Source organism: Spea bombifrons, chromosome 1, assembly GCF_027358695.1.
Source record: "Spea bombifrons isolate aSpeBom1 chromosome 1, aSpeBom1.2.pri, whole genome shotgun sequence".
In the NCBI taxonomy this organism is placed as follows: Eukaryota; Metazoa; Chordata; class Amphibia; order Anura; family Pelobatidae; genus Spea; species Spea bombifrons.
In genome coordinates, this window is record NC_071087.1 from 44,132,085 (window position 1) to 44,155,674 (window position 23,590).

The 23,590-nt window shown below is 36.0% G+C and overlaps 1 protein-coding gene across 1 annotated transcript in view; it reads left to right on the forward strand.

Moving 5' to 3' along the window:
- LOC128485413 (bifunctional heparan sulfate N-deacetylase/N-sulfotransferase 4-like) overlaps window positions 1–23,590 on the forward strand; it is a 110,349-nt gene that overhangs the window by 73,863 nt on the left and 12,896 nt on the right. The window contains exons 7-8 of the mRNA XM_053461440.1: window positions 18,130–18,312; window positions 20,104–20,200. Coding sequence (XP_053317415.1) covers window positions 18,130–18,312; window positions 20,104–20,200 — 280 coding nt within the window. The remainder of the gene's footprint in view (window positions 1–18,129; window positions 18,313–20,103; window positions 20,201–23,590) is intronic.

A 23,590-nucleotide genomic window follows, 5' to 3' on the forward strand; every position in this document is an offset into this window, starting at 1 on the left:
TTAGTTGGAAGGATAATTTGCAGGAGCGTGGTAGTCCCTACATGTTATAAATAACACCGCCCAAGCTGGCCCTGAATAATGCATAGTTCAATTGGTAAGGTGACTTTTAAGAAATATATATATATATATTGGTGGATGGGATATATATCTCACCTGGTTTCCTCAGCCAGGCATGGTAGCAAACCCAGGAGCCCTCAGGTGAGGCTTCCTATGCTCATTACTGGGGAGGAAGCATTAAAAGAGAGGGCTGTTGGGTTTGCTTAGAGTTTGTTTTGTTTACAAGGTGCTCTGTGCCTACAGCATCTAAATAAACACGCTTGACTTTTGAAACCTGTGTGAATACTGTCATTGCCGCCCCATGCGTGAGCTGTCCCCTACAATATATATATATATATATATATATATATATATATATATATGCTTATGCACAGCCATCCAAGCTATTCTTGTAGTAGAAGCTCATTGGGTGAGCCCAAGTGAAGTCAATGGGATGAAAACTCTGGTGGCACCTTCCTCTTTAATGAATAAATGCCAATACGTTTAGCCACATCCAAATTGGTTGAAATTGTGATGTTGCCTAATTTTAAATATGTACCGTAAATATTTCCACTTTAGACTCAGTTTAGATTCAGTAGTTGTGTAATCTTCCTAATCTTCATGTTTCCTAATGCCACCCTTTGGTTAAAACATGATTTATTAAGCCCCGGCAGACATCAAGCCACGAATCTTCATATTGTTGCTCCATTAGGTAGTTTATATAGAAGCACACTTCTTTCATGGTTATACAAAGGTCCATATATATTTGTCAGCCCTTGGCATGGATAATCTTAGGTACAGCAACAGTAAGGGTTTTTTTTATATTTTGTTATGTTATAGAATGTAAAGTAAGGATTTGGTGGTATACAAACAATAGAGGTACTCATTCAAGCATGATTCGTAATATAATTGAGATCTATGTAGTATTTGACTTTTCATCATGGGGTTCAGTGCTTGTTGGTAAACAAGGTTTATATACCTAGGGACATCGGGTTTCATTGACTTCATTGGTGTATCCTTCAATACACCACAGAAACCTTAATTACACAGAGTTTATTTTATCCAATGTACATAGAATTTAGCTCTATTATATGATTCAGCTCCCTTCCAGGTTCCATACTGAAAGAGAGGGCCAGGGCCAGCCTGTTAAGGAGGATTCCCACTAGTAGTCAATCCCATTAGATGGCATTGAGTTTCCAAGCTTGCTACTTAGTATATGTTAAATGAATATTTGCCATATAGCTAAATAAAACATACTAATAAAATTAATCACTTTGAAAAGTAAAATAAAACATTTATAAAGAAATAAATATCCCTCAAGTGGTCTTCGTTCAAATCTTCATAACTTTATTCCATTGTAATTAACACCAAGTCATGATTAGAATAGTATATCCAGTTAGCAATTGCATTTTGTCTGGACTTCATTTTTGTTATAGAAGTTGATAAAAGCCTTGGTGCTACAGTAGCTCTATCAAAATTAAGGATTATGTTCTTTTGCAAAGGCTTCTTAATCAAGATAGGAATTCATTCCAGCAATATCTTTTGATCAATACATTCATGCATGGAAATTAGAATGCTCTTTCTTCTTCGTCTTCTTCTTTTTTTTTTAAACAGTAAGCAAAATAGAACAGAACATTTATAATTTAATAAACAATTTTTAGGATGAATAACTGAACTTTTCAATTGTTTGAGTTTCAACTTTGGAAAGCATGGGAATCTGCAAATTACAGAGATATATTTATATTAATTTTGTGAAAATGTGTTTTTTAAGAATCCCAGGCTTGCTATTGTAAAATTCTAAAATAATATTTTAGGCAATGAGAATAGCAAAGTTATTTTGTGAGTAATTACTAATTACCAATGGAAGCTGGAAACAGAGTTGGAAGAATATGTATAAACAAACAGTGTGTCTTTTTTAATATAATTATCATTGCCATTATTATTAAAGAGTATACTGCAATATGGGAAGTAGTCAACCTTGCCAGAACATAACCTAGTTTTAATTACACATATGGTATTGGCAGATGTATCATAGCTATTGAGTTACTTAAAGTATGTGGACTGAATCAAATATTTGTAATCAATGTTCCTACTTCTACTTTTTCCCCATGAGTGTCACAGGTTTGTCAATGCATTAATGTGTAAAGCCACAATGTACACATTTATATATTACATTAAGCTTTACATTGAAAAGAGTCATTACCCTATTGTAACATTTTAGGAAAACCTTGTCGTCCCATGCAGGATCACCAACAATGAATGGTATTGGACATTTAAGTATTTAACTATGTTCTGTATACCTGTAGAAAACTTACCTTTAGGGTTTTCTATTAATTTCCTGTGGGGGCTCTTTATGTTAGTTAAATGGGAAATCACACTTGAAATATATGAACTACTAATCTACTGCCCTCTATATTGCTTTTATCAAAGATGAAGTTGCTGGTTTGTAGTGGCCATTATATCAGACAGAACGCAACTTCACTTTAGTACTTAGAAATCTAAGAAATCTAGGTCATAAACTTTATTCTGTATAATCTTTTTGAGAATAGTGATTTATGTAATTAAGATCTGATGTAGTCAGTTGTATCACCCATCTACAGGAATAAAATGCTGGTTTCACGTATGGTGCTTCTGACATCAGCTTATACTTTGTGTCAGAGGTCCAGTTAAAAAATATGACGCTTAACTATATGAAACACTGGATTTACTGCGGATAAACTAAGAAACATGGGTGGTAGTTTCTCCGATAGAAGTACCTACTAAAGTGAAGCAGTTACTGTACATGTTTAATGAGCTTTGTTAACCATGATCAGGTTTATAGTTATAAACAGCATATTATATTTAAAGGATCACTCCAGCCCTATTCCCTGGTAATTGCATACTGGAGTGCGTATTGAGGAAAGCATTTCGTAGTGCCAGCTAATTGCATGTACACTAGCTGAACACTGATGTTCAACTAACTTGATTAATACCTGCTGTAATGACTTCAATTGAAGTGCTACTGATCATGTGCATGAAGGTTACATACAAATGCTTCTTGGTATCGGTAGAGGACTTGAATAAGACAGATGTCTTTTATAACAGCGGTAACTACAGTGAGGGAAAGAAATATTTGATCCCCTGCTGATTTTGTACGTTTGCTCACTGAAAAATACATAACAACAAAAAATCCAGAATAACGCATTTCAAATAAGTTATAAATTGATTTGCATTTTACTCAGTGAAATAAGTATTTGACCCGTTTGCAAAACATGACAAAACCCTTGTCGGCAATCACAAAGGTCATACGTTTCTTGTAGTTGGCCAGCAGGTTTGCACACATCTCAGAAGTGATTTTGTCCTACTCCTCTTTGCAGATCCTCTCCAAGTCATTAAGGTTTCGAGGCTGATGTTTGGCAATTCGAACCTTCAACTCCCTCCACAGATTTTGTATGGGATTAAGGTCTGGAGACTGGCTAGGCCACTGCAGGACCTTAATGTGCTTCTCCTTGAGACATTCCTTTGTTGCCTTGGCTCATTGTCATGCTGGAATACCCATCCATAACCCATTTTAAATGCCCTGACTGAATGAAGGAGGTCCTCGCCCAAGATTTAACGGTACACTGCCCCATCCATTGTCACTTTGATGCGGTGAAGTTGTCCTGTTCCCTTAGCAGAAAAGCACTCCCAAAGCATGTTTGACGGTGGGGATGGTGTTCTTGGGGTCATAGGCAGCATTCCTCCATAGATAGCCACTTCACACTCTGCGTTATGGTGTGTCCCCGCTGGAGAGCATCTCAGATTTTAGCTCTTTTGTGCCATTATAGAGAAAAATATCTACATATCAGTCTGGCCCCACCCAAAAAGGCAGTCCAGAACGGAAATGAGAGGCAAACTTCCTCTGCGCGAGGGAACTAACAACCCCTGATGGGTCAGGTCTATTATGGTTTTTTTTTTCTAGTAAAGATTTATGTAGTTCTTGAATTACATTTATTTTTCATGTTTCAAGGATAATCAATTGTAAGGATAAACAAGTGCTGCCTCAGAGACTACCATTTATAATTATGGAGACAGAGCTTTCCGTGGGTCAAAGTCTAATCTGACATTTTAATAATAGAAAATAGGGGGCATTTAAATCCCCTTTCTGTGTGAGATACTTAAATCATCAGCTGGAATGTTCCAGTCCAGCACTTTATTACTTAATACTACAGAGTAATAAGAAATATAAAGCCAAATCAGCCATTGCTTATGTCTGCAGGCAGCAGATATGTGCACAGAAAACGGGAAATAATATTTTAATAAGAATATATAAGGCAGCATTAAAGACTACATATGGTACTGTATGGACCTGTTCTGTATTAGAAATGGCATTGAAAGATAGGATGTTATATATCTACTACTAATTAGTATACATGGCATTGTTTGCTTATAATACATAGTTAATATTTATATTTTTTACTTTTGAGGGGAGGTTTCCGATACAGTATCAATAAATCCACAAGGAAACCATAAAATGGATGATGTTTTATTGATAGACATAAGTCTAATGTGAATTTAAGACCAGATCAAGGACCAGATATTTGAGATATTTAAAGCAGAAAAGAACACCCATACTAGATTGACAAAACGTGCCATAAAATTCTGTTTGCTATGATGTATTTTGGAGTTTGCAAATTGATGGGATCACAGTTCTTAAAACACTAAGGTTGGAAACATTTTGAAACCATTGTAATGGTGCTTAGGGTTAAATTGGGTGCAATGTTAGTTTACTGGTACAAAGCTGTCAAAAACCAAGCTGCATACTCCATTCACTCATTAATATTAAAAGTGCATTTTATTAAGAAGATCTCTTCCACTTAACTGAGTTTTTACAATTATCAAATTGGATCTTCATTAAAAAAACATATCTTCCTAAAATGAGAGTTGGCTGTACGCTGTTCAGGATCCCGAGACTCAGCTCTTGTTTGTACCTCCAACCCTATGCTTTGCTTAACGTATGTTTCTAAAGCATATGTAAATGACGGAGCCTATATAACCATGGGTAAGGAATCAGGAAGCGATGCATACCTTAGCTTATCCTTAGAAATTTTGGTATTCAATTTAAAGCATGGCTAGGTTGAATATATTTAGTTGTATTTGCTACTGACATATGTAGGTTAAATGTTAAACCAGATCTAAAGTATTGCTCCAAAAGCGATGATGAATAGCAGTGGCTTTTACTTGTTTGAATATGAAACTAATGTGTCAATATATAGTACATTCTAACATCTAATTTTTTTTACCAATATTTAAAATGTATAGACAAAAATGTGCTTTTGGAAATACATTTTAGCCTTCCTATCCCCTAATCCTTGACTGTTGATTTATTTTCATATTCTTCTTCAGCCTCCACAATAAAGGTAAAATTATATATATTAGATAAGAAAAACAGAAAAAAGATATTCTGCAATGAAAGCATATGAAAAGAAAAATTTCACTTTGTGAGAAATGATAATTTCATTTACTCATCATTTATTTTTATTTATTTTTTTCCACTCAACAGAAAGGTTTTGGTATCTATTGTGATCTGATGAATAATGCATTTCAACATCCACAATTTGAATAGTATATAGAATGTAAAACACGTGATTAAGCACCTGAAAATTAGCACATATCTTCTGACTGCCAAAAACAAACTGCAGTAAATAGAATTTTAGGAAAATCATGAATTACACAAAGCAGAGCATGTGTTGCAATTTAATGATCTTGCGTATAACAAGTTAAAATATTTCAACGCTCTAGAGTCTAATGGGATTATTTAATTACATTGCAGTTAACTGCAGCTCCGAAGCAACATGATACTAATAATTTTATAGAAAAAGGCTCCAGGCACTCAAGGGTTCCATCAGGCAGATTTATTGAAGGAGACGAACAACAACGTTTCGACCTCACGATGAGGTCTTTATCAAGTTGCTAATACTAATACTAATAATTTTATAGTCAAACCTGGGATCTGCACCGCTTCTCCGGTTCTCCAGGTCAACACCCAAATACTTCAGGTCACACCCATTTCCCCTTTAAATGGGGGTGTTTCCCGTGATGTCAGCGGGAACAATCTCAACATCATCGAGAATGCCCCCCAACGTAATCGAGAACACCCTTAACGCATGGGGACTGCCCACCGAAGTCAGCGGTTCCATCCACTGATGTCAGCGGGACCACCCACCGAGCGGCTGATGTCTGTGGGCAGTCCTGGCCACATCCGGCAAGAGAAAGCCCAAGGTAGCCAGAGCTCAGATTTCCCAGGTATGTGTATAATGTCTTTGCGATGTCAAGGATAGTTCTGATAGATCTACTAAAATATTTAAGAGTTTTTCTCTATTATTATCCCTTATTTATTAATGGGGTAGTTAAACACATACGTGACAAATATACATTTACACATAAAAACACAACAGCAGTTGAGAACAATGCCACGATTGCCATCTATACTGATGGTACTTTTACACAAGGTTCCGGGCTCGAATGGTGGGCTTATAAGGGCCCCATTTGTGTAGAAGTAATTAGGGGTAAGTGGTTTCAGGATGCAAAAAGGCAATGTAATTAAACGAACAGAGGGATGGGCGGGTTAGCGCTTGTCTCAAGATGATGGCTTGCAGAGTGCTTGTGGTATTTCATGAAAACTACAAGGGGAAAGAAATAGATAAATACAACATTTTTATGTTAAAAAGGGGAAGGCTTATGGTTGTTGGAGGTCAGTGAGGGAGGGGGTCAGGAGGCAATGAATGTGCATTGAAATAAAAGCAATTTAATTTAAATGTAAACGACAACATTTAGCCAGAAAAGAAACAATGTCCCCAAAATACATATCTATCTATCGAACTTTTGCATTATGCAGAACCAGCTCAGCCCACCTTGTAGGAATAGGTCACTATGCTTGGCCTTTCATGAATAATTAAGTTGGGGAGTGGAAAAATCACTTCACCTGCAAACTCTCCTGCCAAATCTTGCTTTAGGAAAACCCCTACAGTTATTTTAACTGGAGGATTCATATAACCCAGTAATAAATAGATAACATGTTCAACTGGATGATCTGTGCTGAATAAAACATACATTACAAATTTTCAAATCTAATAGGTTTGTGTTGTCAGGCATGTCATAGAGGTAGCGTGTTCATCTCTTTTAAGGTGATTGTGCAAGTCAGCTATAATAAATTGATTCCTCTATTATATATGTGTGTGTGCAGGACTGCCTGTACATCTTTCTCATGGGCAGGAAAAGAGAGTTTCCTTACATAGGGTGTGGGCTCCACAGCGGTAAGCTGCAGGCTCAAGTTAGGCTGCATTAGTGCTGCTCGGACGACCTCAGGACCAGTGAAATATGCAGGTGAGTTAAGGGGGTGGGGGAGGTTAAGTGAGTGAATGAATGTATGAGTCTTTTGTGGCAGAAATGGCACAGGCAGGTTGTTAGGGGGCAGATGTGGCACAGGCAGGCTGCTTAAGGGACGGAGGTGACGCAGGTAAGCTGCTTAAAAGGCAAAGGTAGCACATGCAGACTGGTAAAGGGCAGAGTTGGCACATGCAGGGTGCTTAAGAGGCAGAGGTGGCACAGTAAGGCTGTTTCAGTAGCAGAGGTGGAACACACAGGCTGCTTCAGAGGCTGCTTCTATTTTTTGTGGAGGACTTTACATTTTAAAGTGGGGGAGTGCCATATTCATGATCTATCCCGGGTGCCAAATACTCGATTTACCCCTCTGAGTGTGTATGTTGTTAGTGTACAGTTTTAGCGTGTCTGTGCATTACTGTAAGGTTGATGTTTGTAAGCATGTGATGTTAGTGTGTAGAGGTTTGTGGGTGGGTGCCAAGTATGGTGTTAGAATGCGTTAAGGTGTATGTTATTTTATGGTGTTAGCAAGAGTGTACTAGTATTTGGTGTTAGCATGTGTGTGTGGCAGTTTATGGTGTTATCGTGAGTGTGTGTTAGCCTATAGATACATATATGGTGATCATTTGGAAGACAAGTAACATTGTGTAACTGTTCTAATACTGATAAATTGCAAGACATGATCTTGATAATGCTTGTTTTTGGCATATGCGAAGTGGTTTATAGTCTCTGCATTTTCCATTGGTTATCTAATTCTCTGTTCCTTAACTTTCATTGCTTTGATTTTTCTTTTACAAATCCTGCACTGGTATTTTATGCTTTATCCTGTTTGGTCAGATTTTTCACTTATTAACTTTATTACACCTTGTTCGACATCTTAGGATATCATTTTGGTCCCCATCTTTTTATCTTGTGTTAGATCTTAACAGCTTTTACTCTCTCCTTCACATCTTGTTCCTCATCTTCACTTAGAATATTGGCCTTTTGATTCCTTTCTACCCCTTCTTTTGAACTTCTTTGTTCGCTCGATAAATAACATTCAGTATCTTAGTATTTATATTTCAGCGTATCATATATATGTCTTAAAAAAAACTAGCAAAAACATAATTCTGTTTATGTAGATATATATATATATATATATATATATATATTTGCAGTGTAGATAGATGGATAGACAAATAGCTAGATGGATATCTACTAGATGAAAACAATGAATTATGATAGCATTATGATTCGCAAAGATCTCCGCTTACTTCGCATGGTGCTATAGCTGCACAATTCTTAGGCTATAGAGGTGACATGACACTCAATATGTGGTCCCGCTGCCATAGTAACATTAACCCTTGTCACCTTTGGTGCACTAATGATGTTCACTGTTCCTAGTCATTGCACAACAAATCTTTGGGAAATAAAATTGAATTTCTACCTCTCTTAGCAGAAAGGTAAAAGTTGTTGTCATTTGAAATAAGACATTTTTCTCTTGTTTGGTTTAGCTAAACTAATGAGTTTCTGTCCTGTTGCCTATTGATTAGTATAAACTCAATCCTCCGCTTTGTCTCTGGTGGCCTGTCCTTTAAAAGAATTCACTAGACCTCACACAACTCTGTTCACGCAGTCAAGTTCAAGATGGAATGTCAACAAACCTAGAACACAGTTTAGTCCCCAAACCATATCTTAAATTAGAACAGCTTAAAAACAAGACATAGCCTAATAAGTTTTTTAAGTGGAGCCTGTCTAATTTGTATAAGCCTCTACATGTAGAAACTACATATATCTTTAATACGTTTTTTCCTTTTACAAGGTTGGCGATGACAATGTTTCAATTTTTTCCAATGGATGTGTGTTCACTGATGTATATCTTTCCGTTTTAATGAAAGTGACATGTGCAGTTATTCTTGATTAATTTGCTCACTTCAAATTATGGTTATGAACAGAAAATGTAAAATAAATTAAGAAAAATGTGACACATTTTTGATTAATAAAAAATTAATGAAATTTTCTTACGCAACTAAACACTAGTTGCTTCCCTTTATGAAGCTGCTGCTTCTTCTCCTGGGATGAACATTATCTTCCTAAATTGCATTTATTTTAATAATCCATATTTATTCAATTGGCTTTCCAGACACGATCTGTATTTTTAAAGTTGCCTTCCATTATCAAACCTCTGCAATAAAAATTAGCAGGCTGTATTTCACCATTAGCTGTAGATAGAATCTGAGAAGTATCAAGGGATAAAATGCCATTGCTTGATGAATCGCTTTAATAAAAGCCTGGCTTGATTCTCTGTTTTGCACTCACTACTTTAAGCCATCTAAGTGCCCAATTTACAATGAATACCAGGTATATTGAAAAAAGTACTAGCAGAGGATTAAATAAAATATGATACTGGATTTTAGGCTCTATATATTCTTTAGTATTGAAGAACAATTCAGAATATACAGTAGCTTTACAGCCATAGAATCTTTCATTTTTAATCATAACCTACATTAAGCTCTATTTCACTATTGATTTATAGGGGTCCCAGGTCTCCTGTTTTTATGTTTTCATTTTTTCCCTTTAATAAATATAATACTTAAATATGTATATATTGTATATATATATATAAGGTGACATGGAAAACAGTTCAGACAAGCATTTACAACCCGCATTGCATTTTTTTCCAACTTGCATATTGTGGGATTTCCAGGGAAAGCTACCCAGAGATCTCCCTCTTCTGGGGGAGGGGGTGGCTTAAAGCGAAGCTGGGCTAGCTACCGGTATGTGTGAAGAAACACATGAGGACAAAGCTAGCAGCATGTACTGGTGGGAGAGAGTGACATGGGCATGGATCAGTAAAAAATTGGTGGGGAGTGGGCAGGACATGGACAGGGAGCGGGTGTGACTATACATCACCCGCCTACCCAACCAAAAAAGAAACTGACCCGAAGACCTGGGGAAGAAGGGATTTACCTGGAGACTTTGGGTCAAACCTAAAGAGTTCACAGGAACCCTAATAAAATAAACAATGCTATGACAGTTCATTTACATGTATTATAAACATCAGCATGCATTGTATCAATAAATAATATTAATATGTTTCAAGAACTTCTGAAGTTTAGGTGATTCTTTGTTTTCAAAAACATAAAAAAATCCAGCATTATTTGCTAGGATGCATGATGACAGTTGCAATACATGGCTCATCTAGTTAATTTATCCATGCAGGAGAAGACTTGTGTAGGTATAATGTATAGACCCCCTAGACGAGTAGAAAAGTTACATCATCTACTAATGAAGGAAATAGCTGAAATCAAATTGATTGGAAAGGTATAATCATGGGTGACTTTAATCTTCCTGATGTGAACTGGAAAAAAAGTAGCTGGTTGTGCCACGAGTACAGATATTCTAAACACCCTACTGGAACTATCTATAAAAGAAGTAATTGAGGAGCCAACTCGTAAGGAGGCCATATTAGATTTAGTGTTCACAAATGGAGATTGTGAACTGGAATCCTTTTTTTTAAAAGTAAGGAGTTGTTTTACTTCAGGAAGGCTGACATACATGACAAAGCTATCATAAAAATCATTTTTGTCCTAAAATGACTTTCTTTCTCCTCACACATTACAGAGATATTACTGTAGGTGAAAGTTTGGGACCTTATGACCATCAGTGTGTGTGTGGTTTAATATACGAACAGTGATTGACTCACACCACACAAAAACAACATTTCTAAAATTAGAAAATGTACAAAAGAGTCATTATCTGCATGTAGCAGTTTAAAAGGAGTCCCTGAGAAATGGAATTATTTAAAGGTTGAATTATTGAAGACAACAGAAAATTGTATTAAGCTTGTCAGTAAGAGCAACAGAAAACACTGTGGTACTCCGCAGAAGTGGCCACAATAGTAAAAAAAAAAAAAAACTAAAAGTTTAAAAAAGTCCAAAGTGAGAAAGGTAGACAGATCTAAAAGATTAGTCAGAAAGAGATAAAGCCAGTTGTAAGATATTCCAAAGCACACGCAGAAGTGAAAATATCTTAGTAAAAAAGAGAGATGACATTATTTTAGATACATAAATGAGAAAAGGAACGTAAAACAAGGATTAGATTAAAAAAAAGAGGATAAAGACAATTGGTATTTTTGTTCAGTTTTTACGGATCAAAATGAAGGAAAGAGAGCTCAGGAAAAAACAATAATGAGTAATTTGATACATGTAAGTTTATAGAGGAAGAAGTTCTACTTCAGCTGTCTAAAGTAAAGACAAATAAGTCTATTTGGCCTGATAGGATACACCCAAACCTATTAAAAGTGTATAGTGGTGTACTAGCAAAACTGTTAACAGATTTATTTAAGCAATCATTGTTAACAAGAGTAGTACCAGAAGATTGGAAATCAGCAAATGTGGGGCCTATTCACAAGAAAGGAATTAAGGAGGGGTCGGGCTGCTATAAGCCAGTAGGTCTTACATTAGTGGAGAAAATAATGGAAACTATGTTAAAGGATAGGACTGTTGAACATCTAAAATCACATACATTTCAAGATCAACATGGGTTTACTTGAGGAAGATTATGCCAAACTAATCTTATTGATATTTTTGATTGGGTGACTAAAATAATAGATACATTAAATAAACCAATTTTATGGTGTTAATAGCAACATAAAGCAATAAGCATTACCTATGTATTATAAATTCATGGGGACAGTCACGTTAACCGGTCCTGAGCATCTGTATGACTTACTGTCTCAATTAAGTTACCCCTAACTTATTATTAAATGTCTTATTTATTGATTGGATTGGATCATTTTTCTGTGTAATGGGAGGGGTGAAAGGAAATCATTTTAAGACAAAAAATTTTTTTTATGATAGCTTTGTCATATATATGTCAGCCTTCCGGAAGTAAAACAATTCCTTACTTTTTAAAAAATGTATGATTTTATTGGTGCATATCTCATCTCAAAAAATATAACAAAATATCTACAAACAAATCCTCTTGGACTCCAAAACCAAGGTATAACCTCACAATTCACCAAAATATAGAGAGCTTCAGACACAGAGTCAGTAAACAAATCAAACAGACTGACAACCTAACCACCATGAACAGAAGGCTATTAGATCACTTAAGAACAGCCAGGACATTACAATTAAACCAGCAAACAAGGGGGTGCTGGGGTTATTATGGACACTATGGATTGCATAAAAGAAGAACACAGACAACCCTCTGATGACACACAATATGTCCAACTTCAAGAGGATACACCTACATCAAAAAATTCAGGAAAACCATAAAAGGACTGCAGCTTAAGATCAGGCAACAGGTGGAAGGTCAGGTGCCAACAGTGCCCAAAGTGCACTCATTGTTTTTGCTCACCAAAATTCACAAAGAGAGAACCCCCGGAAGACCCTTCATTTCAGGAAATGGAAAACTTACTTATTTCTGGCTGGATTTTTTTTATCTCCAAAACAAAGAATGAGGACTGCCATTGGGAATCGAAGGGCACCACAATATGTTAATCTGTTCATGGGAAAACTGGAGGAGGACTACATTTCCACCTGCCACACCAAACCACTGGTATACATTTGCTAGACACTATTCTAATCTTCTGGACTGGTAGTGAAGAGAAACTCTTCAGATTTCATGAAGACTACAATTCCTTCCATCCCAGCATAACCTGAAAACTGACACTACCATTTATATTAAGAACAAGTCCATTCAGACTCCACTCTACCAAAAGTCAACAGATAGACCAACCTACCTGAAACACAGTTTCCATGCCAGACATACCAAAAGTCAAAACCTTCAGATATAATCACATTTGTTTGGATTCTATGGACTGGGATAAACATCTTCAAAATCTCAAATACATAAAGCTATTAATATCCCCAGAGAAAATAACAGCAGACACAAAAAAGAGATCAAGTACCATTAGTGGTAACCTACAATCCACAAAGTCCTACGTAAGATCTCAAAGGAGCTACAAGCAATCCTAAACACTGATGAAAGACTCCAGATAATAATCTCACATACCACACTACTTTCATTCAAACAGCCTCTCTGTTATACACTTAGCTGTTACGTGTTCTCACGCTGCACTTCCTTCCAAGATCAGGACTTCTCGACTGAGAGAAGGAAATCGGAAGTGACGTATCGCGTGGTCGCCATGTTTTTGGTATCTTCCACGGGAGCCGCCATTTTGTTGGTGTGTTTTTCCTCAATCTCCCATTTGGTGCCAAATTTAAATATTTAAACCCCTGGCCTTTACCCCACAGCACCCAATCGTAGATCTAGTGAGCATTATCTTTGTTTTGGTGTCTTCATGGTGTTTTTGGACCTCGGCTTGTTTTTTAACCCTGCTTGACTGCTGTCTGCCTTAACGTTAGCTTTGTTTTGACTCTGTCTCAGCTTTTCCCTTTGGTACCTAGACTCAGACTTTGATCCCCGACCTGTGCCTTTTAGTTTGCTCCTGATTTCTCCTTGTTGTATCCATTTACTACCGTGTGGTCAGTCCGTGTACCTTCTATCACGCTAGTGGTTTTGGTGAAGAGTTTCGGGTGGGTGCAGCAAAGTCCTGGCGACCGTAGAGTACTCCGGGGCTCAACCTACAGAGGGAAAGGGGCTCTCATGGGGGAAAATCCCCATCTGGGCATTGGCCCGACTCCGCATAGAGGTTCCTTTAGGACTTGGCATAACACACCCAACCTCAAACAATGGATGGTGAGGAGCACCTTTCACAGAAAAACAGGAAATGGTAAAACAGTTGAATGAAGATTTTATACATTTCGGGAAGCTGTGTAGCTGTAGTATTAGTAAAATTATACGGTAGATGTATAATATACGGTAGATGTGGGTAATCTAAGACATATGGTGGTGAATTGTTGGGTTTGCATGTCTATGCATCAATTGTGGCTCATTATAATATAAAAATCCATAGCAGCTGCTTGAGTTGTTATGTAGAGAAATACAGTGCAGTGTTAACAGTTGTACTTATTGTAAAATCTGTAAATTGATTATGTTTAAAGTAAGATGTCAGAGCTGCGTACATAATCCAAGTATAATATTGATAGTTATATTTGCAAAAGCAAGAATCCCGAGAAATCTGAAATGTACAAATTGTGCCATTGATTAACAGACAAATGGTATGGGTTCATGATCTGTTTCAGGTTATTTGACTAAGAAGGGAACAAACCGTAAATATTTGATTATGTATTAAACATAGTATTTATGCAACTAAATGACACAATGACAGGTAAAAAACCATACTACAAAAACTGATAGGGTAAGAAACAGGTTCGCCAACAGCGTACAACACATGCTCAGGGGTGTCCAAAAAAAAACCACCAAAAGGCAATATCCAATCAAAGCAAGGCCCTTATTGATGTTATTTATCTGTGTTTCAACAGCTTCTTAGGCCTTCCAATAAATAGGAGACCACAGGGGCAAGTAAAGAGATATATGTATTATGTAAGTGATATAAGTAATTATACTTCCAATCTTAAACTCCTCAATACTAAACTTTTAAAGGCACTTTTTTGCAGCCAAATTAGATTTATCATCATTAACAATGTTTTTTATGCAACAAAAGATACTGTATACATGGTTAGATCTTTTATAGGACTGGTTGTAAAGTTCTGGACACCAAAGAATTAAAAATACATTCTGAAATATATACTAGGGCAAATAGATTACTAAAGTGAATTGAATATTAGGCTTATGATGAGTGGTAAACCACATTTAATGTGAACACTAAAAAAAATGCCCAAAATTAGATTTGATCTAATTATCATTATAATTTCAACTTGAAAAAAAAGAACATCTCAGTGAGACTGTTTATCCTATTGTGAACAAACAAGACACTATAATTTAAGATCACTCGATATCTAATTGTGTAAATTGTGTAAAGGTACAGAAAATCTAAATTCTGAATACACAATCATGGCAAATTACTACATTAAATACAGTAGGTGCTTGCAAACTGGTTCTGGCATACTCAGCAAAAACAATCCTGACTTACATTGATGGAGGAGTTTTAGCCATCAGACTTGAATCTGTTTTTCAGTGTTACCAAGCGTGTAGTTATGTAAATAATAATTTACAAAATCATTATGCAGATGCGATCAACGTAGTATGCTTTTTATACTAGAGATCCACGCAACATTATCAAAAAAAGAAAGTTTACGTAAAATACTGTTTCTAGAATAACCCCATCCTTGTAGTCATATTACATACATACAGGGGAGTGGGTTAAACAGAGGTCTCCCTCTTCTGGGGGAGGGTTTTTTTAAAGGGGTGGGGCTAGCCATTGTCAGGGCTTTAGATGGAAGGAAGTGGGCAGGGTAGGTGGAAAAGTGGGTGTGGCTAAACAGTGTTCCTCTGCCTGGAGAAAGAAGAAAATGGCCCTGAGACCCGGAGAGTTCCCAGGTTCTTACTATAACAATATATTTCTGTTTCTGAGAAAGTACAGAACTTTCACTCAGATTACATTCACATAGATGTACTGCCTACGGCCTTGCTGTTGTGTTTATTATTCAGAGCACTTTGAATTCTCTGTTGTATTTAATTAAAAAAAAAAAAAAAACAGTTCTTATAGTTATCCAAAATAAATATCTGTCTTAGACTTCAAGATATGAATGTCCTGCGTAATATATACTGCTCTGAGGTTTTCTAACTTTATACACAATATAAGAATGGATAAAACTGAAGCTTACATTCCGCTTCTGGCAGCTGAAAGTGAACTTTGGCAAGAATACTATAAAAAAAAGGGACATGACTTGCCTACAGTATGTTGTTTGTATTCCTTATAATATAAGTGAGAGAATAGACAATAGAAAATTCCTGGGTGAATAGGCCCTACAACTGTACAATGCAGTTATCATCTAATTTGCTATGAGACAATATATAGACTTACAAATTTTTCCTAAATTAAAATGGCAGCAGTTTCATGGGCTCTTAATGTTTTTTTGTTTTTTTTTGGTCACTTAAGACAATAAAATTACAGTGTAAGGATATTGCTTATAAGGACTGTACACCATTGTTAATATAACTAAGCAATATAAAAATAAATATAAAGCAGCTACTCATTTTACTGTTTACAGCTGTATCACAGTCAACAACTTGGAATACACACCTATAGTCCCTAACGTACTGTCAATCAACAATTACCATTAGGTCAGAAAAGGTATTAGAGTGAAGTAAGTCACCAAACCTGCCTCGTTGAGGAGGAGTTTTTTTTTTTCATTGCTCCTCCAGCTGCATGGATGTGGAGCTTCATTAACAATCACACGGAATAGAGACGTTCAGTCAAAGTCTATCATTTCAGTACATGTTTACCATTCTAGAACCCCTAATTGTGGCGACTGGAATTGTAAAGTTATAAGGTGCTCCTATGTGATCTAAGACACATGGTCATCTAAACACAGATGACACTAAAATACAAAAAGACTGAATATAAGTATCAGTTATGCATGCCTGTCTAGAATTAATACAGACATACCCTGCTATCGGAAAGAGTGTTCCTTCCTTTTGGAAGCTGAAATGGCATAACGTGAGTAAAGCAATGGACGTTATTTCCAACTTTTGTTGAAAAGTGAAAAGAATCTATGGATTTCTTACCATCACCAAAAACAGGTTCAGAAAAGTGAACTGGCGTGAAGCGAACTTTCGAAAAAGCAGGGGATACCTGTACTTGGAAAACTATACCAAATATATTTAATCAAATTCATATTCATGTTTTCCTTGGCATTTCTTTTAATTTGGAATAACAATAGTAAAAAAAAAAAAACACACATTATGAATTTGGAAACAAAACATAAGTTAGTCATATAAGAAAAATAACAACAGTAGCCCCCTCACATATGTCACTATCATTGCTCATGAAAAGTCTCTCAAGTGAAGAAAAAATTACAAAAAAAAATTACATAATAACAGAAATGAAGATTGTGAGAGCTAAAACACAACATGATGTTCTTATGTTCTACCAAAGAATTTGAACACGAGCCGTCTTCCGTTTATACAATAAGGGGGATATGGGAAGGAGCATGGAAAAACTTTACAAATCAAACTTTTACATTAGATCCTATACAGAATAACTTAATTCACTGCAGCCAACGTACATTTAAGTCTTAATTTTGCCTCTGGAAACGTGTATAAAACTGCCAAAATAAGTATTATACATGCAACATTTAATCGTTCCCCACAGTTCTTTATTTTATTATTATGCAAATGTAATTTCTGATATACATGTAAGCTATACATAGATCATGGCCTTTATTCATTCTTTAAAAAAATCCAGCCTTTCCTTCCTATAAGTGTACCCTCTTGTGTGCTAAACAAAAATACCCTAAAAAAAAAAAAAGCCAGCAGGCATTTTTTTTCAAGATCCAAAAGTCAATTTAGGTTGACATGGAGTGCAACGTCCAAATTGAAATTACATTTACACTCGGCTTTCTTAAATCTCAAGACATTTTAACATGCCTCGGCTTTTGGAATGTTGTTTATAATCCACAGTTTTATATTTTTCTTTTAAAAAAAAAAACAAGAAAAATGATGTTATTTTTGCATTTTTAAATTTAGAGTAGGCTGTTAAAGTGTTGTAGACTTGTTTGAGACTTTACAATGTACATGTGTATGCTTATAATATATTTTATATCTATTAAAAGGAAATGGTTACAATCTTGTTTCTTGTTATTTTTTTTTTTTTAAAGGTAGCTACTGCCATCTATTGAAACATTGCTTAATTACAGCATCTGCTGCTTCTAACACATAATTATAAATCTATTGCAGATCAGCATCTTCATGACACACTTATCTAATTATGGGAATGACCGCCTCGGCTTGTACACATTTGTTAACCTCGCTAAATTTGTACAAACTTGGACCAATTTGAAACTGCAGACTCTTCCTCCATTGCAGCTGGCTCGTAAATATTTTGAACTCTTTCCAGAGCAAAAGGATCCTCTTTGGCAGGTACGAATGCATATAATTATGAATTCAGCTGATATTTTTACATATTGTCAGTGTACGTTATCATCAGATTAAATGTGTATGCAATCCATGGGCTTCAGAGAAATATTAATCAAAAAATGCACACCCTCTCTAAGCTGTAAAATTGCACCTGACAATAAGCTTTTATTTCTGGGAACAGGTTTTGTCTCTTAATATTGATACAGAATTTATTAAAAAATAAATTTAAAAATATTTTAAAGAAAAGTTTTTATTTAATCATATAATCACAAAATGTTATTTTACCTGGGGATCAGATGTAAAATGGTTGTAGACAATAAAACATAGACTTTGACCATGCCATAGGTAGGGGTGCATGTGGTTACTTCTACATTTGTCCTATGTCTCCTAGTATTACCCACAATAAAGTGGTGTTTGAGTCACATCTAGTGGTTTTTGAAGAACAAAACTCTCTTTCCATTGAGTCTTTTAACTATTAGTCTGAGTCTTTTATATATTATATACCCTGCATCAGCATATAATAACAATTTCTCTCCAGAATGCGTTCAATGCCATGCTCTTCTATACGTTTAGGTAGCGCTACTGCTATGACTTCCCTTTCATAAATGCTGGAAACTATGACACTCATATACAAATGACTTATTGGTTTCCTTGTCTAAGATGGATGCCAGTATGGGTATCAGCTAAACATCTTAACTATTACATTTTTAATTTTATTTTATTGTCAAGTCTTGAAGATAAAATATTAAAGAGACCATAATACAAGTCTATCAATTTTATGTAACCATACCAATTAGCAGACAAGACTGTAAGAGGAGTCTGGCAATGCTGTATGTCTGCTGCCTCCTTTATGTTCAATAAATATCAGCTATACACAGGATATTATTATATCCCTAGACTTGCTTTTCCTTCACTACACTTCTTGTTCTCTGTTTGTTTCTTCTTGTCCCAGCTCTCCACAGTGTTATCCCAGCCTAGTGCAGTAGTTTTATGACAGGGCATGTTCTGCGCCTAGGCTACGTACTTTTGCGGAAGTACTACAGATCCGTGCAGAAAGAGAAGAGTTTCTACATTTCTATGTCTCTGCGGAGTTGCAGAGTAGGAGATAGAGAAGCAGGGATAAAGAAGAAGTTATAGGAAAAGTAGGGAGACATTGAGAGAGAGTGTGTGAGAGACCATGAAATAGTGATAGAGAGTGTGAGAGAGTGAATGAGAGTGAATGATAATGACTTTTGTTTCTGAATCAAAAGAGCTCTCCAAATTTTGTCCGAAAGGGCGGGTAACGGAATTTGTGGTTTGAAAACGAATGGACCAAAAACGGAACCAAAGACTAACCCGAATCAGTTTGTTCCACAAGTCCAGTTTTTATGTCTAATGCAGTGCCGATGATAGCAGTGCTCTTTATTGCTATCAAAATATATGGATGAAATATGATTATGAATATAGAGCTGGAGTAAATCTTTAACCAAACCCGTTTTGTCAGTTACTTTGATCTCATTGGATTGCTCAGTGGTTTTCTTATTAGACTTTGCTGCAATTATGAGATAAGTTCACCAAATGTGCACATGTCTTTTAGATGATTTGTGTCCTTTTTAGTTTAATTACATATTAGTGCTTATATGTTTGTTATTATTATTTATTGTTTAATATGGCACCAAACAAAGCATAGAATCTGCTTTTTCTGAAAACAGCTATCTTTCAGATGGCACATTGAATTGAGTCTTTTTACTTCAGTTATGTGCACATATCAAAGTATTACCATTAATACCAAAACATTGTTATCTGTTTCCACAGAATCCATGTGATGATCGAAGACATCGGGACATCTGGTCACGAGATAAAAATTGTGACCGCCTACCAAAATTCCTCGTCATAGGACCTCAAAAAACAGGTAAGGAATTCAAAGGGGACACAGGACCATGAGATACGAATAGATAGATTTAGCTAAGCCACTACATTTGGACAGTATCTTGTACATTTATTGTGGCTTTATTCGATATCATGGTAGCGAACGATAATTTAGGGCTTTGTACCAAATTCTGGTTAATAAGTAAATACACTTTTTGAGAAGTATAAAGTTGAAGTAGCAAGGGATACCAAGATGATTCCTAGAGGCCATCAGTAAAAAAAAACATATACTCAGTTTGTTCTAGACTGATTCAGATTTTTCCTGGGTTAGCATTATTACTGTTAATAATATTTTGTTCTTTAGAGTGCTTGCAGTGTATTAGATGATGATCTCCAGTATTATTTCTAGTAGCTATCAAATCTATCTATCTATCTATCTATCTATCTATCTATCTATCTATCTATCTATCTATCCATCCATCCATTAAGCTCATTTGACCTGGATAGAATATGAGGGGGAAGAGTAATAACTCATGTTATATACTTAATAACTAAGAACCCAGGATCACAAGCCCATTATCTCCTCTTTAATTAGAGATCATACCTCTTTTTTTGGCGATAGATGATTCCGGTAATAGTGAAGGTTAAGATTATGACAGAATCTAAGCACTTATGGACTAACCATAAGGCTGCTATAAGAAATGGAAAGCAGCAACACTCCCCAGAGGTGATACATGTATCAAACAAGAAAGGGTTAATCAAAACATATAAACATAAGGTGATCCTGAACATAAGACAGGACCAAAGACTAAATTAGGTTTTATAAATGGTGAGGCAAAGCAGGTTGAAGCAGCACTTGGTGGGCATTATACCTGGAGGCAGCGTTTATAGGAAGGGTTTGTGATAGCTCATGCTGCATTTACTCTTGAGTAGAAAAAGCATAGTGTCTCCCATACCTATGTAGATAAAAACTTATCAAACAACTCCTTAAAGAAAATAAAAGCCACATTTTATGTGTTTTAGAAAAAAAAAATAGTGATGATCTTTAAAAGAAAACAACTTTAAATCCTAGGCTTATTACTTTTAATCTGGCATTCTGTATAATAGATTTGGCAGCAGTATAAAACATTTCTAGCAGTATTTATAACCACATTCAAATTATGCTAATCATCATTGCAGTTAACACATTGAGATGTCTTGATGATGGAGAAAATGACATTTGTAAAACAAAAGGCAAATTCTGCGTTTTGTGAAGCTCTAAAAGGATTTATTTAAAAAAAAAAAAGAAAAGATAATTTCTATAGCTCTTGAACATTTGATATGTTTAGAATTGAAATATTGGACTTAAATCAGAACGTCCCTTCATTAGACTTTAATTGTGTGAATGTTCATCTAAGATTAATAATACGCTAGATTAATTTAAAAAGCAGCAAACAGTATGTTTTAATACCAAGTAAAGGGCATATTTTATAGAACCTTCACTAACTAGGAATTACACTTGTACAAGGCAAGAAAAATTTATTCGGACAAAACTATCGTTTCTTTTTTCCATATTTATTTTTTAACTTGCTACTCCCCCCCCCAACTAAATGCCCTGCAGGGGATGTGTTCAGCCATCTCACGGCATGTGATTTTTTTACCTCCAGTCAGATCCAGTAGGGGAAGGCTGCTTGCAGGAGACTGTTGAGGCCCCTGTGCACATGTGTGGAATGCACTGCCATTTACTTAAATTGGAGCACTTTCCTGCCACTGACTTACTGCTTCAAGCAGCCAATCAGGGACAGCAAAGTGGAAGCAGAAATGATTGGCAGAGAAGATACGAGGGAAGGTAGAGTGTGAGTGAAAGTGGCCCACAAATTGCTTTGTTTTTGTCCACTTCGTGGGGGGGTCTGGTCTCGTTTTCGTGGCTTCATATGAAAATATGGTATGCACCAGTCTATTAGTAACTACCTGGACTAGTTCTTCGGTCTCACAAATGGTGGCACACCATAGCTCAGAGGTCCTAGTTGTTTATACATCAATCCCTGTCTTTAAGAGTGTTATGAAAAGTTATAAATCATAACATATGGATGGGAACTCTCAATACTATGTGATGGAAAAATGGAATTTTAAGAAAAAGTGCATTTTGTTTAAAGGGTGAGCTATGTGTCCTCAGTGAACTATGTCTGCATCAGGCCTTCTCAAGGCTACTTTGACAACTTTATTATGAGTTTCAAAGTTGTCAGTTGCAAGAAAAGGTTGAAAATGGCTTTTGGTCGTAAATGTCAGTGTTTTTACATTGACTAATTTTAATAGCTTTTAAATCTCCATTACTCCAATTACGTTTAGGCCTTATGTTGCTGGTCAATGCCTTCAAGCCAAGAACCATGTCGCTAAAAATCATACAGTTTGATTTTGATGCTGTGAACATTATGTGCTCAGGATTTATACTCAATTTATACTCGAACAAAGATTTTGATTAGATAAGTGTGAATGCAGGGGATTTAAAAGGCAATACTTTCAATAAAAACTTAATGGACCAGTGCAGCTAATTATACACTTTTGGTCATATCCACTGGCGTAACTACACCCCCTATCTTCCTGTGTCCTCGTACCAGTCCAAAACTGTTTAGAAAGGGCCCTTCCGACCTGGACCGCACCGATACAGGTCGGAAGGGCCCTTTCTAAACTATTTTGAACCGGCACGGGGAGACAAACATGTTCTCCGGGTCAAACTCAGAGAGTTCCCAGGTATAATAATCGATAAGATGGAAAAAAATATAAGGAATATTCATTCTAGCGTATTGATGTGGCCGTTTGTATTGCCCTTGGAATTATGTATATTTAAATGTGCATAAGCTTTTGTAGTTTTCCATGTGCTAGGTACATACAGTCAGGAGTAAAAAGGCCATTTTATACATTCAGGAAAATACCTTCTTTTTAATATGTTTGGACTTGGATTGTTTTTTCTTCAAAACTGTTCTTTCTGTGTCAATTAAGATATTTGCATAGTTTACCCATTGCCTTAAACATGCCTAAATTCTCAAACATGTTTTCAATATGTTTTCATTTCCCAAGTGGGCCGCTGGCCTACAGTGCTCCATTCACTCCATCTGTGGCAGATCAAGTGCCGCAGTGTGCAGCCACCCACTACATATGCCTAGTTCACGCTATGTGAGCATAAAAAGGTAATGTAAAGCCTGTCATATTCAGCCACTAGTCATCCACCGGCCATAAAGTGCCAGGGCCGCCTTGTTATCCCAAGTCTGGCCCTGTTGTGAACCTTCTATTTTGCTATGGCTACTGAATAAATTCTGCAGGGTTTGAAAAAAAAAATTGCTGCAGTCACTAACAAGCCATGATTTATAGATGTATTTGGCATGAGCGTGGGGAGCTCAATCAGAATATCTAGACCATCTGTGCTTAAGTAAGAATATTGATTAAAAAACACTGG